At 43.2% G+C, this 20,949-nt stretch overlaps 1 protein-coding gene across 4 annotated transcripts in view; it reads right to left on the minus strand.

The window, feature by feature from the left end:
• ADAMTSL1 (ADAMTS like 1) overlaps window positions 1-20,949 on the minus strand; it is a 684,387-nt gene that overhangs the window by 64,725 nt on the left and 598,713 nt on the right. For all 4 annotated transcript variants that reach the window (XM_075067314.1, XM_075067313.1, XM_075067312.1 and 1 more), the window contains 4 exons: window positions 14,385-14,595; window positions 8,914-9,093; window positions 4,565-4,718; window positions 1,955-3,095 (listed from right to left, as the gene is read on the minus strand). In XM_075067314.1, the coding sequence (XP_074923415.1) occupies window positions 1,955-3,095; window positions 4,565-4,718; window positions 8,914-9,093; window positions 14,385-14,595 (1,686 nt within the window). The remainder of the gene's footprint in view (window positions 1-1,954; window positions 3,096-4,564; window positions 4,719-8,913; window positions 9,094-14,384; window positions 14,596-20,949) is intronic.

A 20,949-nucleotide genomic window follows, 5' to 3' on the forward strand; every position in this document is an offset into this window, starting at 1 on the left:
GGCTTTCTGGTACGCTTGGCTCAGCTCCTTAAGTTTCACATAGCACTGTGTTGAGCCCCTGTTGTGGCCTCTGTCCACCATGGCCTTGGAGATTTTTTCAAATGTTTTGGCATTTCGTCTTTTGGAATGGAGTTCTGATAGAACAGATTCATCTCCCCACACAGAGAACAGATTCAGTATCTCCCGTATGGTCCATGCTGGAGCTTTTTTTTGATTCTGGGACTGCATAGTCACCTATGCAGATCAGCTCTCCCTGCTGGGCAAATAGGAAATGCAATTCAAAAGTTCGCAGGGCTTTTCCTGTCTACCTGGCCAGTGCATCCGAGTTCAGATTGCTGTCCAGAGCAGTCACAATGGTGCACTGTGGGATAGCTCCCGGAGGCCAATACCGTCGAATTGCGGCCACACTAACCCTAATTCAAAATGGCAATACCGATTTCAGCACTATTCCCCTTGTCGGGGAGGAGTACAGATATCGATAGTAAGAGCCCTTTATATCGAAGTAAAGGACTTCGTTGTGTGGACGGGTGCAGGGTTAATTTGGTTTAACACTGCTAAATTCGAGATAAACTCATAGTGTAGACCAGGCCTTAGAGACTAAGAGGCTAACAAATTTATCTGAGCATAAGCTTTCGTGGGCTACAGCCCACTTCATTGGATGCATTTCTCATACTGGCAGTCATGATGCACCTAGTCAAAGCAGAAGACTTTGATGGAATAGAGAATCATATTGTGCTTGTAGCAATGATGCCTGAAAATAGCTGTTAAACATGATCCTACCATATTAAGAATAAATATGACTGACATCTATTTGCAAACACAGTAGTAGCCAACTCAGTTTGGTTCTCTGGCATGGACCATGCTTTGCTAAGTTGCCCAGTGTGGCAAAGTACCTGCCTCTCCTCTGCTAGCTCAGTCATTCTTAGCCTTGGAGACACAGGCTTGGGCAAAGCAAAAAGCCCTTCCCAGTCGCGCAGGGTCTGGCTGATCCCTTCTCAGTCAGCCCCTTGCTCTGTTTTCCTCTCCTCCTGGGGAGAGTGCAATCTGCCTTGCAAGAAGAGTTTCAGAATTCAGCTGCCCCTACTCGCTGGCAGCTACTCTACTTCTCTCCTCCCCCCCTGCTTCCCTGCCAGGGAGGGTTTAAAAAGGTCTCCAGCAATTGGGGCCAGCTGAAACTAATCAGTTCCCTGGTAACCCCTCTTCCAGCTGAACCTTATTCCTCCATGGTTAAGCCTTCTGGGACTAATTACTACTCCTCTCCTGGTAGCTAATTGTCCTGAGTTTGCCACACTAGTTAACTGAAACTATGTTCAATACCAAGACAGTTACCCTACCAATGGACTGCGTATTGTTTCCAATCACTCTTATAGCGCAACTGGTGATTTTGGATACAAACTATGCTGCAGCCATCTTCTAAAACAGTTTTAGATATGGTTACAAACTCTAGGAATATAGCCTCATCCGAGAACCTGGATAAAGTGCAGTTACAAACATCGATCCAATTCATAGTTGAGATGGGACCCTAATCAGCAACCACAGAATTCACTCCTTGCCAGAAAATTGTACCCTAGAATCTCATTTTTACTATTTCATTGCTAATCATTTTAGTAGAAACATTCAGCAAATGTGTTTAATCTACTACCCAAAATTGCTCCGTGCACCTCCCCATGTGGTGAATTTAATATCAAAATAAATAATACAGAGCACTGTGCTGATTGCCTCATTTTCACAATTAATTGATTTTTTTTATTTAAATGAAACTGTCCCACAGACTCCTGTCTGTAACACCAGGCTGCTCCAGAATCCAGGTACCGAGCTACAGACTTAAAGTCCAGCTTGCCACCGCATAAGCGTGGCCTTATCTGTGTCGTGTAACCAGACTAAAGCTAATTATGGTTCTATTAGTAATGTAGACAGGCCCTAAAAGAAAAGGAACTGAAAGTACTTCTCCTACCTGTCATTGTATTGCACCTCTGCTCCATTTTTAGCCCAGCTAATGGTGGGCTTTGGGTTCCCAACAGCCTCACAGTGAAGCAGCACACTTAGGGTCCCGCTGGCTAAGACGACTGTCTGTCCCAAGTGGGTGACAACTTCAGAGGCTGAAAGCTGCTGAGCTGCAGAAATCTTCCTGAGGATTGCAGGCTTTCGATGGGGCCTGCGTGAGCCATTCCCCACCTCCACTGAAGTAGGCAGGTGTGCTTCGGCAGACGACGTTCTCAAGGAACTGGTGAATCCTGACACATGTTTGCGGAAAGGGAACTCTGCTATAGCTGAACCAATTCTTCTCCTCTGGGGTATGAAACCAGATTCTTGATTTTCCAAATGGCTCTTGAAGATGTCATCAGCCAGCTGCACAACAAACTGCTTGCTGTAGACATCTTTAAGTTCCTCTGGCTGCTGAGACAAATTCCTTATGATATCATCCAAGCGTTTCTGCTCCATGACCATGGTAAACGGAAGGCTGTATTCCTGACTCTGCTCCTCTTCTGAAGATGCATTTCTCTCTGTTGACTCCTGAGCCTCCCAGGATTCCAGGTTTTCCCCAGGCCAGCCTTTCTGCTTCAGAAGTCTTGAGACAATGTCATCGTACTGGCTGCTAGGATCAGCCAGATGCCCTCGTTTCTCGGCCTTGCTCCTATTGAAGAGAATCCCATTCTGATGCTTCTCCTGAGTGTGCAAGGCTTCATTCAAACTGGACTTCCTTGTACCCTCTTCCTCTCTAATCCCAGCTGGCTGGTTGATGATGAGCTTATTGTTGCCTCCAATTAGTTTAATCACAAAATGTTCCTGGGCTGGCCCTGCTGTGCAGGTGTACGTCCCAGCATCTGAAGGCTTTAAACGGTGGATCTTCATGTACCCGTATGGTGCAATGGTAATGTGAACTGAGCTGAGGAGTTGCTTGTTGTCTTTCTCCCAAGTGATCATTGATTTACGGAACCTTCTCACTGGACATCGGAGGACAACAGAGGTTTTGGGCAGTAGGTAGGCATAGCCACCCACGATAAAGTGTAGCTTCTTCTGCTTCTTTGTCTGGATATAAACATTCTTCAGGGCCATAATATGGGGGCTTTGCTTTTGAGCCGGCCTGTTGCGCCCTGAAATATAACTAATAATATTAGCACAGGGGTACTGTTAAACAAAACAAGCCACTTATTTTGGCACTGGCAGTAATTTTACCTATTACGTTTTATGGGAGTAATAGGTTACCAGCTGCTGAACATCAAGCTACCACCATCAAAAAGCAAGAAATAACAAGGTGCAATTTAGCAACATGAATGTCATCCTGCTGAGGTTAAATGTAGGAGCCGTAGTGTTAGGGATTGGACTGAGAGGGGAACTTGGTGGGAAAACACAGTCCCTGTTGGATGAGTATTTAAATGAAGAATGTGGGTTAATAAACACAGAGAAAGGACAAAAGGGAAGGAGAGTTCCTCTTGTTAAATATTGACCATTCAGGCCCTGCATGGCACCACAACTTTTTATCTCATAGCACTGAGAAGGAGTGAAAATGTTGCTACCTCAGGGATTCATATTAAACAGAACAAATCTGTTTACAGTAGGTTTAAAACCCCAGAGTGCATAATATTAGACTTAATTAGTTATGTGGGTCTCTCCAGCTTCCAGATCTCTCTGCCAGACAAAGGAAAAACATGTCTCCATGGGAAGCATAGCATAAAGCAGCATAGGTGTATAATTAGCAGAGACGTCTTGAATCTGGACATTTGGTTCTGGGTTTGGCTCTGGATTTCAAAGCTTCTGCTTCTCTTTCCCTCTCCACCCAAAGTTTATGAGGTTTTGGATCTAGGATTCTGCTTCAGCTCATTGTAGAGGTAGGGACAGATTTGTTTTTAAATCTCCCTGCACCAGACTATCCCGCTTCATCCAAGTGTATTCAGGAGTGTTGCCTATTTCATTCTGCATACAGAAAGTGCTGCCTACTGTCTTCCCAAAGGGTCTCTACCAAGAAAGCAGGTTTAATTTCTGCTGTAAGGTTCCATAGGAGCCCAGTTGTCACAGGCTGCTGAGCGGATGTGCTAAATGAGCATGTCCTCAAACCACCATGACTATACACTCTCCCCAGCCAGTGCTTCATTGATGGCCCTTGCTCCCTATGGGCCCCTGGCAGAGAGGACATTGAAACTGCCAAGAGGGTATTCTGCCTCCAAACCCTAATTGTGAAAGTTAGATCTGGGTTTCAATATGGATTACTCCTCATCAAAATGGAAGAGGTTCCGGTTCAGGGGGTTTGTCCAGACCCACCTCTAATAATTACCATTAGAGGTCCCATTCCCTATTTTGTCTTGTTGCTAGGTTCACAGCCAATACTGGCAAAGCATCAGCCACTCAGCTCTCCTTATAAACCATGGGCGAAAGGCCCAAATAAGGAAATACAGGACCCAGTAGTCATTCAAGGTGCTAAGCACCTTTGATTCCCAGTGAGGTAGTTGGGAGTAGAGGGCTCCCAGCATCTTGCAGTGCACTTAGCAATCTGTAGTACCAGATACTTAGTGGTGGAGCTCCTGCCCTCTCCCCACAAACACACCCAAGTTTCTTATGTACTCACTTGTGCAAGCAACTAGTGCACAGGACCTGACTAAAGAAGAGAGAGGTAAAGGTGGGCACATTGAGGAATTGATGATGACAGAGCCTCCAGTTTTCAGCATCTTCCTGCAAATGGCATTTCGAGTCTGAGTGCCCTCTCCACAGCTCACTGAACACTAGAAACAAAACAAGAAACAGAATGTGAAGCATTAGGTTTGACATATATCCCACTGCTCAGATATAAAAATTTTATTTAAGTAATGTTTGAAATGAAATATACAGAGGTTGAGAGGGAAGGTACTGTACACCTGGGGTCAGGCTTGGGTTATGGGGGGTTACAGATATCATTTGTAAGGATGAAAAGATACATACATATCGCATAACTGGCACAGAGCCAGATTGGGGTGCAAGGGTTTTTAAGGTGTCAGTGGATATGTGGGCTTGGGTACGCCACCCATGGAATGAATAAGGAGTCCAACTCAGTATCGATGGAACGGATAAGTTCATGGGTGGGGTGCATCCCTTGGTCCATCAGGGAAAGGAGTGGGTTATTTCCCTGGTCGGTAGTCTTAGTTACTCGGTGTGGTATTGGCGGTGTCCAGTGATGTGTTTGGTATAAATGTCTCTGCACCACCTGATGGTGTCGGACACCATGAGCTGTCTCATGAGCCAGGCAGAAAGGTCATCGAGTCCAGCCCTCTGCCTTCACTAGCAGGACCAAGAATTGATTTTTGCCCCAGATCCCTAAGTGGCCCCTCAAGGATTGAACTCACAACTCTGGGTTTAGCAGGCCAATGCTAAGGTTGCACTGTTAATTTAGGTTGTAGTCAAAAACACACTGTACATCTACGTTATATACAAAAAAACTATATATAGGGTCCTGTGGAAAAAGCAACACAGGCCAATGTAATTAAAGACTTTATCATAACGGATATGCACAAGCAGGATGAATTAAGGTAGCACGGGTAACCATAATTCTGGCATTTCCTAACTATTGAGCATTTGACTTTACAACTTCAGCATTCTTTTAATGTAGATTTTTTCTATGTAATTTCCAATTTTTTTTTAAACACACTGAAACTACTAAAATACTATCATGTGGAACTACATTGACTCCCCAGTTTGGGTCTTCAGAAGGGTTGGATCCATCACAGAGATTTCTGCCTCTTAAGACAATGGAGTAACTGATAGCAGTAGTAGATTGTCATCCTTTGTGCAGACCCTGCACTAGCAGGGGGATAGGACACACACTTGCCAAAGGGTTTCATACATATTTGCTGAAAGCAGAAGAATGTAGAGACTCAGCCACTCTTGAGATCAACTCCAGGTTTTGGAGGGGAGTGTCCTCTATTGATTATACAAGCAATTGAAAATTGGGTCTTATATTGGGAATTGTCAGGCAGTCTTAACTATAGCAGTGATGTGAGTGAGCTGCTCTTGTGTCTGTTTCCATTATATATAAAATCCCACTGCTAGTGTTTCTTTTTTGTCCTCTTCAAATAAGCTCGATTTTGGTACTACATGTACCTTAAGATCAAGCTTTTAAACCACATCTCTGTAGAAGGGGAAGTGTGGAGGAGGGGCAGCTCCAGGCACCAGTGCACCAAGCACGTGCCTGGGGCGGCAAGCCACGGGGGGTGGTCTGCTGATTGCCGTGAGGGCAGCAGTCAGGCTGCCTTTGGCGGCATGCCTGCGGGTGGTCCGCTGGTTCTGCGGCTTCAGCGGCAATTTGGCAGCGGGTACGCCAAAGGCGTGGGACCAGAGGACCTCCCACAGGCACGCCGTCGAATCTGCCTTACCAATGGACCTCTCGCAGGCACGCCACCGAAAGCTGCCTGACTGCTGTGCTTGGGGCGGCAAAATACATAGAGCCACCCCTGGTGTGAAGCCATGCTCCACCAGGAGAAGCATCAAAGGCACAATCTCTCCCAGCCTGAGGGTTGAGCAATTTGATGCATTCATTGGCACAGAGCAGATTGCTCTCCTTGGAGCATTAGCTCAGCTCTGAGTGCAAAGAGAGTAGGGCCATAACCTTTCTTCTTTCCTGCTTTCTCTTCAGCATACTTCTCTCGGGAAAGGGGAGCAGAAGCAAGCAGCCACTGGGCTACTTAAAGTGTAGGTACTACAGCTATTGCTATTGCATGTGGCTGTTTTGCAGTCACACAAAGTGGAGGGAAAGGTACTTGCTCACAGACAACACAAGGGCAACACACAATCTAGCCCTACAATGTCAAATTTGATGCAAACTGGCAAAAACAGGGCCACACCGGGGGGGGGGGAGGCAAATGGGGCAATTTGCCCCAGGCCCCACAGGGGCCCCTACAAGAATATAGTATTCTATAGTTTTGCAACTTTTTTTTATGGAAGGGGCCCCCGAAACTGCTTTGCCCTAGGCCCCCTGAATCCTCTGGGTGGCCCTGGGCAAAAGAATTTCAGATTGCATCGAACCTTTGATTTTCTGTTTTACCGTTGTAGAACTATTAAAAATTAACCTAGGAGATTAATGATGCAAAGATAAGATGCAAAAGAGATGCCCTTGTGCAGTCTTCCTCAAGCTATGGTCTGTGGATTATAGTCCATGAAACAACTGCTGGTGGTCCACTGAGCTGCTGTTCATGCAATGAAAAAGTTTGAGAGCCCTAGCTCAGGAGGCTCAACCCAGTCCTGGACCTGGCACGCAGTTTCTTGGGAGCCACCAGACCTAGTATTTTTCCAGCATGTGTGGCTGTTGGTCTGTTACAGAATTGGGCATGGGAGACAGAATGAGAAGAAGGAAAAGAGTGGTCAGAGAAAAAGAAAGAACCAAACGAAAGACTACTTAGAGGAGAAAAAAAATCAATTTTAAAAAGTGCCAGCATGAGAAACATGAGTTGTATGGATTTTAATGTAAATAATGTACAGTAAAAATGTTAAAGCTGTACTCCTTGTGATGGGGATAGGCTGAGGGATGGGAATAGAATTACCCCTTTCCTGCCAGAATGGGTGTGTGTCCTGGCAGCAGATTTCATTAGAAAATCCATTTATTTGACTGGAATGTCAAGAGAGATCGCCACATGTGGGGTCGAAGTGGAACAGCTCCTTTCCCCAGCACAATTGGTGCCTCCTTCATGATGAAGTTATTAACCATCTCCTTGTGTGAAGGAAAAAGGGGCAATTAAAAGGGGGAAGAGTTTAAAAATATCCTGTCGTTAAAGGACCAGAATCTGTTCTCAGTTATGCTGGTGTAAATGTAGCATAATTCCTCTGAAGTCAAAGGATCGTTTTCTGCTCTCACTTGCAAACCATGCAGCCCCTTGACTTCAGTTGGGTTGCATGAGTGTGAGAGCAGAATTTGGTACAAGAAGAGCAGGGGCAATGTATCAGGGTGTACCATCCCTTAAAGGGCAGGGACAGCCCAGCACTTCTGTCACTTGACCTTGGTCTCTTTGAGGCCTGGTATTCTGGGGGTTGTGGACTCATTAGGGAGCATGTGCCTGAGAGCAAGGCTTGCTGGGAAGAGGGAAAGCAGGATAAAAGATGGGTTGTTCCTCAGTAAGAGGGAAGACTAGGGATTTGTCAGGACCTGGGGTAGGGCTCTGCTCTAAGAGAGCTGGAGAAATAGCCCATGGAGGAGCTTGGGAGAAGGGAATACTGTGGAGGCACAAGTGAGTTCAGTGGAATAAAAGTCTGCTTGTGACACCAAGGAGGTGAGGTTCAGAGGTGCAGGAAAAGCAGGAGAAAGCACTAGCCTGGGATGACAGAAGAGGTGTAGGACTGCGGTCCAGGTGTGTGAACCTTTTCTCTTTTAGCGACCCAGGCTGGTGCTTCTACAGAGAATTGAAAGAAGTTCCATTCACTTCCCTGTATCTAGGGAAAATGCCAAGGTGGGCTCTATTGGCATCAACCTGCACCCACAGAGGGAACCCAGGGAGGAATCCTGGGGGAGGGTAAACCACTCTTTGAAACCATCAACAGAAGTGAAGGTGGTGGCCTGGGAAAGTTTATTATTTTGTGTTTGGATTCTTGCATACACCAGAAGAGAAGGTCTCTATGGTTTGGCTGGAGGACTACTTCACATGAATGGAGCCAGTCTCCAGAGAGGGGCCACAGAGCGAGTGGCCATGCTGGATGCCAATAAGATAAGAACCCACCACAGGGATATAGCTGGGTAAAACTGACTCCTCTTTTTGCAGTCTGGACATAGGATTCCCATTGTTATAAATGGTTTCTGCTTCATCAGACCCTCTAGTGATGAGGATTTGCTTTTCATTTCTCGTCTCAAGAACTTTTACCAAATATTAGAAACTCAAAAAAGATACTAGGAGATGGCCTCTCTGGACAATGAGATCTATTTCCAGTATTGGACACCTTACTTATTCAGATACCACATACCTGTGTCCATTCAGAAAGAAGCCATTCGCTGGGACAGTCTTTGTTTTTGCAAGCTTGTTGGGCAACTGGCCTCGGAGTGGAGCAGAAGGTTTCTGGAAGCTCCAAAAAACTTCCATCTGCCATGCGCTGCTTACAGAGCACATCTCGCTTCTGAGTGCCAGCTCCGCAGGTCTGTGAACACTAAGGGAAGATCAAGAGAAGCTGAGGGAGTGGGAGTCATCCATGCTGACCTTAAAGTCTGACTTGTGGCCATTTTCAGGTAAAGCGCAAAGAAACAAACAGGACAATGGAAACTGCCTATTGCTCTTTCAGTTCACTCTGAAACCATTCATTAATCAATGAACCCAAACTTAACTCCCCACCTGAAAGTCCTGAATCTGAAATAAGTATTGCATTGTGGGATTTCTCGGATTTTTAATTCGTGGGAAAGCTGCACATGGCCTCTGATCTGCAGCTATGCTAAACAATTGGTTTATAAGGTTAGTATAATAAACCATTAAGCAGCCACATAGTCATTTTTATTTATGACCGTCAGTGACAACAGTGTATGTTATTTCCAAAAGGGAAGGAAGAAGGTTTATTTGACTCCATGTAGATCTGGGAGATTAATTTCTAGGGATTCCAGCTATCCTCTCTCCTAATATAAATAACCTCCTCCGTATCCATTTCCACCCAAGGAGGGCAGGAACTTTAGAACAAGCATATTTAAGAGCTTTCCTTGACCTTCTTCTATAAACATGGCAGCTCAGGCCTACTTCCTGATGCACTTGTCATTTGGGTAGAAATACGCTCCTTTTCTCCTGTATGATCCAACTAACACAGTTCCAGGTCTGTCTCATCCGATCAGAGGAGAAAAGAAAATCTAAACTAATCTTCTGAAATCAGTGGGAGCTGCTTATAATCTGCAGCAGGGGAATCAGGCCTGAGAAGTAGAGCATGAAGTGGAAAAATGTTAACAAACATATTCAAGTAGTTAAAAAATGAACGCTCTATAAAACATTGCAGACATCTTGGGTCTCTCTTTCTCACACAGACACACACTTAAGTGCAGGCCTCATGTTACTAGAATGTAATTGGTCTTGAAAGACAAAGTGGGAAGTGCAGACATTAGAATTGTGTAAAAAGATTTGCATTCAATTTTGTTCTGCTCTCTGAGGACTGAAAACAGCTTTTGCCCAACAACAAAATTGTTAGAAAGCACAGAAGCTTCAAGAAAAGTTTAAGCAAGTAAGATACTACTTGAGTTTTCAGCAGATGAAAAGATTGAGAAGCCTTGTATTCAAGAAGATTGGACAAGTAAAGCTTATTATTATTATTGGTAGAAGTAGCAGTACTGCAGGACCACTGAGGTACTCCAGTCAGAGATCAGAGCCTCATTGTGCTACATGCTGTACAAACCTCCTAACAATAAGATGTTCCTTGCTCCAAAGAATTGACCATCCAATGCTGGGGAATTGCTCCTTCTTCCAAACCCCATGAATTTATTGAGAGTAGAGGGAGAAAATTTTTCTACCAATTCTTTTTCTCCGGCCAGTCAGGTAATTTTGTTCTGTGAAAATTAACCAGCTACTCTAAATCAGCCTCAGTATTTCAGAACATTGGATAGAATACAGAGACTGCAACAGATTCCCTCTCTGTCCTGATGACTGTGTCTAGTGCAGGGCTAGACTAAAACATGGGCACTATTAGCTCCCAGAATCATGCTATTACTTCAGACTTTTTTTTAATGGAAGTTTCTAGCCTTCATGGCTTGCCCCTTGTGTCTCTATGGTGTGCGTTAACTCTTTCTGCTGTTCTAGAGCCCTCCATCAACACCGCTCCAGCAGAGGACGTTGTGAGTGTGGTAAGAGAAGAAAAGCCCATTCACCTAAGCAGGCACACTGGGTAAGTACTCGGGGGCCACCATGCTGCTAATCCTGCATCCCCTGGGGGTCGTGCACAAACTGTGGAGAACAGAGAGGTGTGGAAAAAGAAGGTGGGGAAATGGCTCTGTGCTCCATTTTTGCCCGTTCATGGAGCTGGCTGAAAGTTCTGAGGGATGGTGGAGCGTATGCAGTTCTCCCTGTTCACTGGGGCATTCGGGAAGGGACTGTACCTTCTAAGGACAATCCCCCTGCCCCAAGTTCCTCCTGCAGCAATCCAGATCCGCAGTGCCCCCAACACTATGTTGCTACAGTCTAGCCTTCAAGCATGGTTTTTACTGTCTAAAACGACTTGCTTCTATGGGTCAAGGCAAGCAAGGCAGAGCAGCTGCTTTGGGAGCCGAAAGCAGGCATCTTCCTGCCAACAGCTCTGCGGGATCCAGCTGGCTTCTAAGGCCTGGCACTTCTTAAATTTAAGAAGACATTTTAAAATAAGGAGAAAAATAGCTTGGAAAAGTATGAAGAGGGCAATGGTTTTCCAGTGCTGATCTAGGGCAGGAAATTGTTCCAGAGTAACCTTAATGACAGGACAGACTGAGCACGCACAGAGAGGGACACGCCTGAGACTTTGGCCTTTATTCAGTAATAAAACCAAGACAGATGAAGATTTATTAATGTGACATCTCCCACTTGATCTCTGCAGAGCAGATATTTACTAGGGCTTGTAAAAATTGAATACTGGTATCCACTTTCCTTCAGAAACACACTACTGAAAACAAGATAAACATCCTAATGGCTCAATCCTAGGGACACAGCATTTTTTAAATAAATATAGTCTTGAATTTATAAGGATGCATTTTTAATCATTTGGAATGTTACATGCTCTGATGATTATCGGGACTTTATTTGCCAAGAACACTGGACTTTTAAACACATCTAATTCAGACCATCTTCCTTTAAGAAACAAAGAGCCTCAGAGAAGAAAATATCATTCCTGAACCTTTGTAGGTTAAAACTTTTGCTGCTGTTTAAAAATTAGCAGGAGGAAATGGCTATGAAAAGCAGAACCGTAGACATTATATGGGCAAAATTCACAACTAGTCAGGAGGCAAGCACAAGGGCCTGTGTGGCACCTTAAGAGTTGAAGTGGGCCTCAGGGCTTGTCTACGCAAACACTTAGCCTGTGGCAAGCTGGGGTGTGAATCTACCCCGCACTAGCCTGCATGCTGTAGTTGTGGTGGACCCTGCTGACGCACATTAACAGTTTGTTAATGTGCTTTGATCCGGTCCCATTTCAAAGAAGATTTTGAACTGCTAATGTGCATAAGCAAGGTCCACATGGACAGCTAAATCATGGCAGGCTAATGCAGGGCAGATTCACAACCTAGCTAGCCACAAACCAAGTGTTAGTATAGACAAGTGCTAAGTGATTCATCAGCTACTGCACAGGAGTAGATTTTGCCCTATGTAAATTCTACTTCAGATAAAATGCTTACAGGGAAATTGCAGCATACCTTGTTGTGGGAAAGGTCTGTGTTCCTACAGGGGCTTGATTCACCTCTGCTGGAAATCAACACTTCCCTGCACCCTGGGAGAGGGATGCACCCTGAGTCAGGGCAGGCAGTGTTTGAACTCTTCATGGAAAGATCTTCAGCTTTAAACTGTGGCCAGGCCTTCACAGGAGCTCTGCCAGTGGAGGCTCCCTGGGAGATAAGCTGAAACAGTACATACCCCATCTGTCAGGCCAGACCCTGTACCCACTACCATGAAGGCTGCACTGGCCAGTTGTGGCTTCCCCAAAGGAGAAATGGCTGCTGCCACCTGGAGCCATCACCATCCAACTCTGGGTGTCCTTTCTACCATTGTATGCTCTGTTCCAGAAGACAACCAGTGCATTGTACATTCCACAACAGTGAAGAGTAAGAGAACTCACAGCTAGGACACCAGTGGAAGCCCCTACTCTTACAAAAAAGCCCTCGAATGCAGATAGGACCTCAGCTTTAAAGTCTGGTTCCAAAAAACAGCCTCCTTACCAAGCTCAATGTCCTAACATAGACGGAGCTGCAGCATACCGATATTCTAACAGCTCTCAACGACATTAGAGCAGTGTGTACTCTGCAAGAACTTGTTATATGCTTTTGTGTAGGCACAGGCAACCTTAAATCTGGCATTTCCCAACTTTTGGAGCACTTGACTTTACCACCCAAACATCCTTTTAATGTAGTTTTTTGGATGTAGTTTATAGTTACAGTGTGTATGCCCCGGGTGTGGGATAGACACATTTAAAAATACGTATGTGTAATATACATATATACCTTCATATTTTAAATATGTAGATAATGTTGAGTCTTTTTAAAGAGAAGAGACGGACTCGCGCTGTGGGGTTTTAGGAAAATCAGAACTTTGTTGCAAAGATGGCTGCATAAGCCCTGAGCTCCCTCATATATTACTGCTGTACAAGTTTAATAGCACCACTAGGTGAATATATATTAACATGTCATCTAACTCAACTGACTTTTAAATAAGTGCCATACATTACAGCTGGAGCCAGGCTTAGCATGGGAAAGCACTGGGTAAAACTCCCACTCATTTCCTATTGGGCAAAATTAACCACATACAGAGGGCCAGCAAAAGGCTGATGTACCACTTAAATCCTACTCAAACCATATTTTGAAGGTTTTAATGAGAGGTAAGTGGTGCACTGGCCTTTTTTCTGGCCTCTCTGTTGGGGAGTGAATTTCACCTTCAGTCCTGACCTGCAAGACCTCTTGCTGTGCAGGGTTACACCTAACTCCAGCACTCTCAGTTGTGTCAAGAAGCTCAGAGTTTTCTTTTGCATCTAGATGGCAACAAACTCATTTCAGTTGTGATCTAAAATAGATCTGCCAATTGCCTTCCAAAAACACAGAGCTACCGCACTGATCCAAAGTATCACACAGTTTAGAAGGAGATTTTTAGACAGAAGGCAACTAGACATCTATCACTACTACTACCACCAACTCCCACTGAAAGTCACTAAGACTGAAGTGTCTAAACCGACATTTGTGCCTTTGAAAAATCTCATCCTTAATAAGTAGGGAAAAATCTCTCCACAACTAGAATATTACTTTAAATGTTCAAGGAATGACCATAAACTTGTTCTATTCATTCTCTCCTTCCCCATCTGGTATTAATACAATCTCTGTATAGCTCGACTCCTATGGACCTGTGTGTGGCTACCCCGCAAGCCATATGACGGCAGCTAAGAATTATGTGGTGCGGCACCTTTTTTCATTACTCGCGACTCTGATTTATGATCCTTTTGGATTTGAAGCTGATTCAGACTTAATAATAGTCAATATTTATTTGTGAAAATCAATAACAAATTAATTCACTTTAGTGAAAAAAAATTCTCTGTCTCTTTGTTTTTATATTGACCTTGTTTAAGAGGAGATAACAAGATACCACTGTCCTGGGATCTTCAAGGGAGACATCTATGTTTCATTTTTTAAATGAATTTACCAGCCTGCCCTGTGTGATAAATGAATCTTCTTGCCTGCACTGAATGACTATGTATCACTGACTAAACTAGATCAAATGGGATACAACGGATTAGGTGCACATTCTTACCTGCTGCCATTCTCTAGGGTACCAGGATGGTGGGCAGTCAAAACGATTGCAGGCTTGCACTAAGGTGGGCTTGGGTTTATGACACAGCTCATCTGCCAAAATCACCGTCTCATTCGTCTCTCTTGAGAGGAGGTGAGAGCAGAAGACATCTCGAGTCTGCAGTCCAACTCCACAGGTGAGACTACAGGAGCTCCATTTCCCAATCTCCCACCTGAGAAGAGACCAGAAAGAGGAAGCCTTGAGCATACAATGAAAACAACATCACTCACTTCTTAGCCTAATGATAGCTGGACTGGAGAAGCTGTGACTGAATGGAAATCGCTGAAGCTTTACTTTCAGATTAATTTGGGTTATTTTGCCCTCCTCCCCACCCCAGCATCCTCATATCTGCACTACAGAAGCTAAACAGAACCACTGATTGATTATTGTTGTTTTGTATTGTAAATTGAAGTCAAAAGTTCTTTGACTTCAAGTCTCTCAGCAGCCTGCTGTCCCATGGAAACACTTGTGCCTCATAAAAAAAGGTTATTGCTGGCTGTAGCACTTGAGGCTTATGAGCTCAAGACAGAATGAGCTAAAATAGATTGGCTCTTTTGTGGAAGAACAGGGAGGAATAATCTAGAAGCAATTTCATCAGCGTAAATGCTGCTGGTGCATTGGGGAAGAATCTCTGCCAGGAGACTAGGTTGTAGGATTCCTAATTTACTTGCTGTTTCTGTTGGGGTTGGGGAATGCCAGAGCCTTCATGAATGGCAGTGGGATGGCACCACTAGCATTGGAAGTCACTGGCTGGATGCCTATAGAGTTACAAACGTCACCTCTGTATCAACAGAAGGACTGTAGGTGCCAGCATAAACCTGGGCTGAATTAGCCCTTAAAAATACCCTAATGTTCATCACAATAAACACAAAACTTTCTTGCAGCTGGGCCCCTCCCCAGCCCCACAGATTAATTTAGGGAACTGATTGTTGAAAACATTTACTAACATGGTCAACTATGCACAGACCCCAGCACAAATAGCTGAGCCCCGCTCCTTGTATACCAGAGAAAGCCAGGGGCTGAATTAAGGCTCTGACTTACACATACATTATTAAAAATGAATCTTACGTTCTTGACAGGAGCCCAAAATGTCATCTCATCAACCTTCCCCAAAACACTAGGGCTAGATTTGAATGCTCCTATGTATATTTGGAAGACATGAGGGCTGGTTTCTGCCATCTTTCCTAATATTGAGTCATACTTTCCTTCCTGAGTAGTCCTACTGAAATCAGTGGGAGTAAGGCAATATTCAACACCAAAAAGGGTGGAAGAATCTGTCCCTAAGGAAGTAAAACAAGATAGAAACCAACTCTTCTGGTTCTATGGGAAACCTAGGTTCAATATTTGTTCTCTCTCTCAATTATGTCTATATCAAATCGTTCAGGTTACAAGTAAAAAGATTCCCTCTGCCAAATGACAGGGCTGAGCTGCTCAGAGTGGGACCCAAAAGCCACAGTGTGCTCTTTCTGAGCCTGATCTGTCAACAGGGCTATGTCATTTGACACCAGCAGAGGATGTGCTTTGTACACCATCAGAAACAAAGATTCTGTAGTTGGAACTTAGATTCCCATTTGTTCTTGAAATCCAGCTCACCCTTCTCTAGCTGGTTTGGCTCTGCAGAGCTAGTGATAATAATAAAAACTTGTTTTTGTAAATAAAATAACCCTATATAACATCGAGCACATACCGAGTAAGAAGGTGCTATTTTTACAGTCACATTCCTGACCATAACACATTAAATGCCAGTAAGTCTGATCATTGCACCAGCAGCTATATTTCCGTTAAACAACAGTGACATCTGGCACCCAGTTCCACTAATCCAGTGTGCTCTTCTTACAAATGAGAGTATTAAATCAGATTTTCCTATAAAGTTGTCAATCAAAATTAATGTAGATATCAGCTACCCTCTGTTCATTGAACGTCTTGGATTGAGATATTTGAGTCGGGTGCTAAAAAGAAGGCATTTTCCTCCTCATGAATTTATTTTGATACGGGGCTCATATCAGCTGCCAAAATTTCTTGTCTTAAAGAGTGGCTAGTCATTGTTCCCTCCAGCAACTCCTTGTTTGTTTTGGTATAAATGTTTCTGTTGACAGTTCATATCCAAGTGGCTAGAGTGCCACCATAACGCTTCCTAACTCTTGGCTTCTGCGAAAGAGGGGGTCTGTTTCTTTATACAAAGAATAATGTCATTTTTCAATAGGAAGAAAAGATTTGTCTTTGGAGCATTTACATTTTTCTGTTGAAAGTTTCATCTATTGCCCCATCTGTAACACTGGCTTGTTCAATTTTCTCCATTGGCTCCAAACGGGAGAGTCTTAGAGGGGATCAGGAAATATGGGGTCAAATTCTTCCTTTGCTTACACTTGTGCAATCCCACTGACTTTAATGGCATTTCAGGGATATAAGTGAGCTTGGTCCTTAATGGGGAGGTCTGAATAACCAGAAAAAGCAGGCGTTATATAGATAATCAGTAGTATTTACAACCTAATAATGAAAAAGGACAAAGATCAGTGATAATATCACAGAAAATTATCATAGAATGTTATAGATAGGGTTGGTTGCATTATTACTAAAACTGCCTAACACTTCCCATTATAAGACCCTATTTTTTCAGGTGCTTATAAAACTGTCCCAACTTTTGATAATGTTTTTTTAATGTATGCATGTGTGTGTGTAATTTTCTAGACTTTTAAAATACTATTTTTCCACAGGACTCCTGCCTCATCAGTGCACCGGATGGACCTGCTCTGGGGATAACTCAAATCTGAGTGATGAAGAAGGCTGTTGTTTGTAGGAGCCCTGCTTCATTTGTTGCAGTAATTGGAAGGTGTGTAGTGAATGAGGCAGGGGATTTCAGGAAGAGAAAGGATGGTCTTGTGGCTAAGGCAGCTCAATGATGCCCTAGGGAACTGGATTCTATCCCTGTCTCTGCCCTAGAATTCTTAAGTGAAGCCAAAGAACTGACTTAAACCAAACTTCTCATAAGTGGCCACTAATGGTGTGTTCTTCATTTTCTGAGCTTGACTTCAGACCCTGAAGTCTGAGTTGCAGAAATGCTGAGCACTCAGCTGCAAATGAAGCCAATGGGAGTTGTGCTTTGAACATATAAAACACTAAATAATGCTACATACTCTGAAAAACCAGGTTCTAGGAGTCTCAAATTGGGCACCCGAAATTAGGGGACCTTAATATCTGTGTGTCTCAATTCCTCATCTGTAAAATGGGAGTAACAACTCCCCCCACATCTCACAGGGGTGTTGTGAAAATAAATTTATGTTTGTGAAGCACTCAGATACTACAGTGATGAACACCATAGTGAAGGCCGTGAGAAAATTAATAATTCTGTCTTCAGAACAAGGTCTAAATAGTGTGCAGTAAATAAGATTTGGCGCCAGACATTGAACAATGGGGAGAAAAGACAATATCAAATAGCTGCTGATTAAATGAGCACCTCTGTTCTGTGCATTCAAGGAGGCAAGGATCCTGTGGAAAATATATCTGTATGATAATGCATATGCCCAAGGGGCTGAATTAAGGGGTGTGCAGGCAATCTTAATTCTGGCATTTCCTAACTTTTGAATGATTGACTTTGCAATCTTGATAATGTTCTTTTAATCTGGTTATTTGCTGTGTAATTATATATGTGTCTGTCATACTTCAGATATTTCAAAGGATGAGTTAAAGACTGGTACTGCAGAATGGCTGTATAGGCAATGATTATACTCTCCCTGCACTAACCCTGGGCATTAAAACCTGTTTTACGAAAACAGAGAATACTGATTAGGACAAAGGGTTAACTCCTGTTCTTTCCAGGATGTCATGGGATCTTAACTTCCACTTGAGCCACCAGTGATAGGTACCTGATGAGTTTAAAGACTCATCTGAAGAATGGCCGCTCTCATGAGACTATGGTGAAAGTTGCTGTATTAGGGTTAGGTTAGACAGCACAACATCTCTTCACCCCATGGCTGTGGGCATAACTCAAATCCTGTTGCTGGTAACAGTACTGAATTATTATAATCAGTAAATGTCTGATTTCACAGTCACTTATACACATGAATAAAGTGTTTGCAGGATCAGGAACTGAACAGAGAGAGGTTTGTTTAACTGGAGCTGGCGTCTTAGTGAACTGACTGTGGCAGTTAAAATAAAACAACATATAAAAAGCAATAAGAAATATTTATTCTTGCTGGTTGACAGACCAGCTGACAGTTTTTGGCTTTGTACTCTCTCTATTGTTTCCTGAAAATGAAAGAGAAAGATTGCACGATCTCTATGTGAAACACACTTTGTCTCTCTCTCTCTCTCCCCTCCCCCCGACATCTGCCAGTGCCCAAAGTAACATCAATAAGTAGCAGCAGAACTGCAATGCCATTCCGGCTTTTTCCACAGAAAACATTGGCATGTGTGCACATCAAACCATTAGGCTGTGCTTGCTCTTGGTCTGTTAGTTTACCTGTAAGGGCAACGGCTTAAACCAGTAACCTCCCCAAAACCTCTCCTCACCTCACTTAAGTCCTGGAAAGCAGTTTTATATTTTAAACACAAATGAGACGCCTAAAAGCTTTCAGTGACCATAGCTCACAAGGACCAGAAGCAGAAAGTTTTTGACCTTTGCATAGACTTGCACACATATGCCACACTGAACTTTTGAACTGGCTGAAGAAAAACTCTTCATACTGCTACAGAAAAACAAAGGCATTCAGAGATTGCTGAAAAGAGGAAGGGTAAAATGCAGAGGGAAGACTATTCACAGCGCTTGATGTGGTTGGGATTTTTTCCCCCAGAGTTACACTCTGCAAATGAACATAAATGAAAGGAGGTTTATTTTCAAAGGTTCCTACGGAACTGCGGAGTATGCAGATGACAATCAAAATAATACATCCTGATTATTGCCATTGCTAGGTTGTGTGAAAAGTTTATGACAAAACTGAAACGCACCTGATTTTGTATCATTACAAACTCAAAACAGATCAGTTTTCTTAAAAAAGTTTATGATACTCTCAAGTGAAGCCAGGCTCAGTTTCCTGCAGATCTTTATTATTATTTAGTATTTGCTCAGCACTGACAATGCACTTGGAGTTGTACAGTACACATAAAGACAGCCACCAGCCCTTGTATTGAACGTGGGCTGGTTCTGCAATGAAATAGTCAAATGGTGCAGCTTCCAATACATTTTATTTTGAGGTTATGGGTTCACCTGTATGCAGCTTCAGAGGTACATTGGAACTGGACAAAATGTCCATTCAAAGCCCTGAAAATCAAAAGCACTAGGTGTCATGTAACTCTAATAAGTGTTAAAGAATAAAAGGGGAGTAGTGATGTTTGGTGTGATGGATGTTATAAAGTCTGAATAATTACATATTCCAGACAAATTATGTGCACAGAAAAACCATCCATTTAGGAAATCTAGAGATCAGCTCCTGCAAGAAGCTGGACAAATAATGTGTAATGAATAATTTATTTGACTAATTCCACCTTTTTTTTCTATTTTTCAAATTGTCCATGAACAGACTGATTTTCCTGAATGGATTCATTGTCCAAATTTAGGCCTGATCAAGCCAAGTACTTAAGTCTGTGCTTAACTTCAGGCATGTGAGTGGTCCCACTGAGTAAACTGAGGACCAGAGTGCTCAGCAATTTGCAGGAGAGAGAGAACAGGATAGAGATAGACAACTCAAATCTAGTAGCAAAATAGCAAATGCACCAGAAAAACGTCATTCTGAAAACCTTCATTCATAATTTGGGCATTAATTATACTATATTATTACTATTACTCATAATGTGAAACAGTTTCTAAAGCAGAAGCACACGTAGATAGTAACTTAGAGCTGCTCTAAATTAAGAGTCTGATTCTGTAGCTGCTACACAGGAAAAGTTCCCAGAACAGTCAATGAGACTTTTGCCAGCAGTCCCTAAATCAAACGTCTTCATCATGTTATAAGGCATTTTTGGTTGTGTAAGAGCCTATAGCTTGGAATGGGAGATGACCCAAAGGTTTACATCCAACTCTTAAGTTTTACATAACCTAATATGAATGGAAAGTTTTAAATGGACTTTTAAAATAATTTCAATGAAAGCATGCTGTTTTTTATCTTTAGAACGAAAGAAAAGTAACAGAAATTATGACCTTGCAGTACTGGACTAAGGCTCAGGACATCTGGGGTCAGTTCCTGGCTCTGCCACAAACTCCATCTCTGACTTTGGGCAAATCATTGAAGGCATGATTTAGCAAAACACTTCAGCATATACTGTACTTTAAGCATGTGACTAGTCCTATTGACTTCCATGGGAGTACACAAGTGCTTAAGTGCTTTGCTGGTTCAGGGTCAATTGTTCTGTGCCTCAATTCCGCATCTGTAAAATGGGTATAATGATACTTCTGTTCTTTCATCCGTTGCCTGTCTTAAGACTATGATCTTTGAGGCAGGGACTGTCTCTGACTACTTGCTTGTACAGTACCTAGCACAATGGGACTCTGATCTCGATTGGAGCCTTTAGGCACTACAGCAATATAAATAAT

This window comes from Chelonoidis abingdonii, chromosome 6, assembly GCF_003597395.2.
Source record: "Chelonoidis abingdonii isolate Lonesome George chromosome 6, CheloAbing_2.0, whole genome shotgun sequence".
Classification (NCBI taxonomy): domain Eukaryota; kingdom Metazoa; phylum Chordata; order Testudines; family Testudinidae; genus Chelonoidis; species Chelonoidis abingdonii.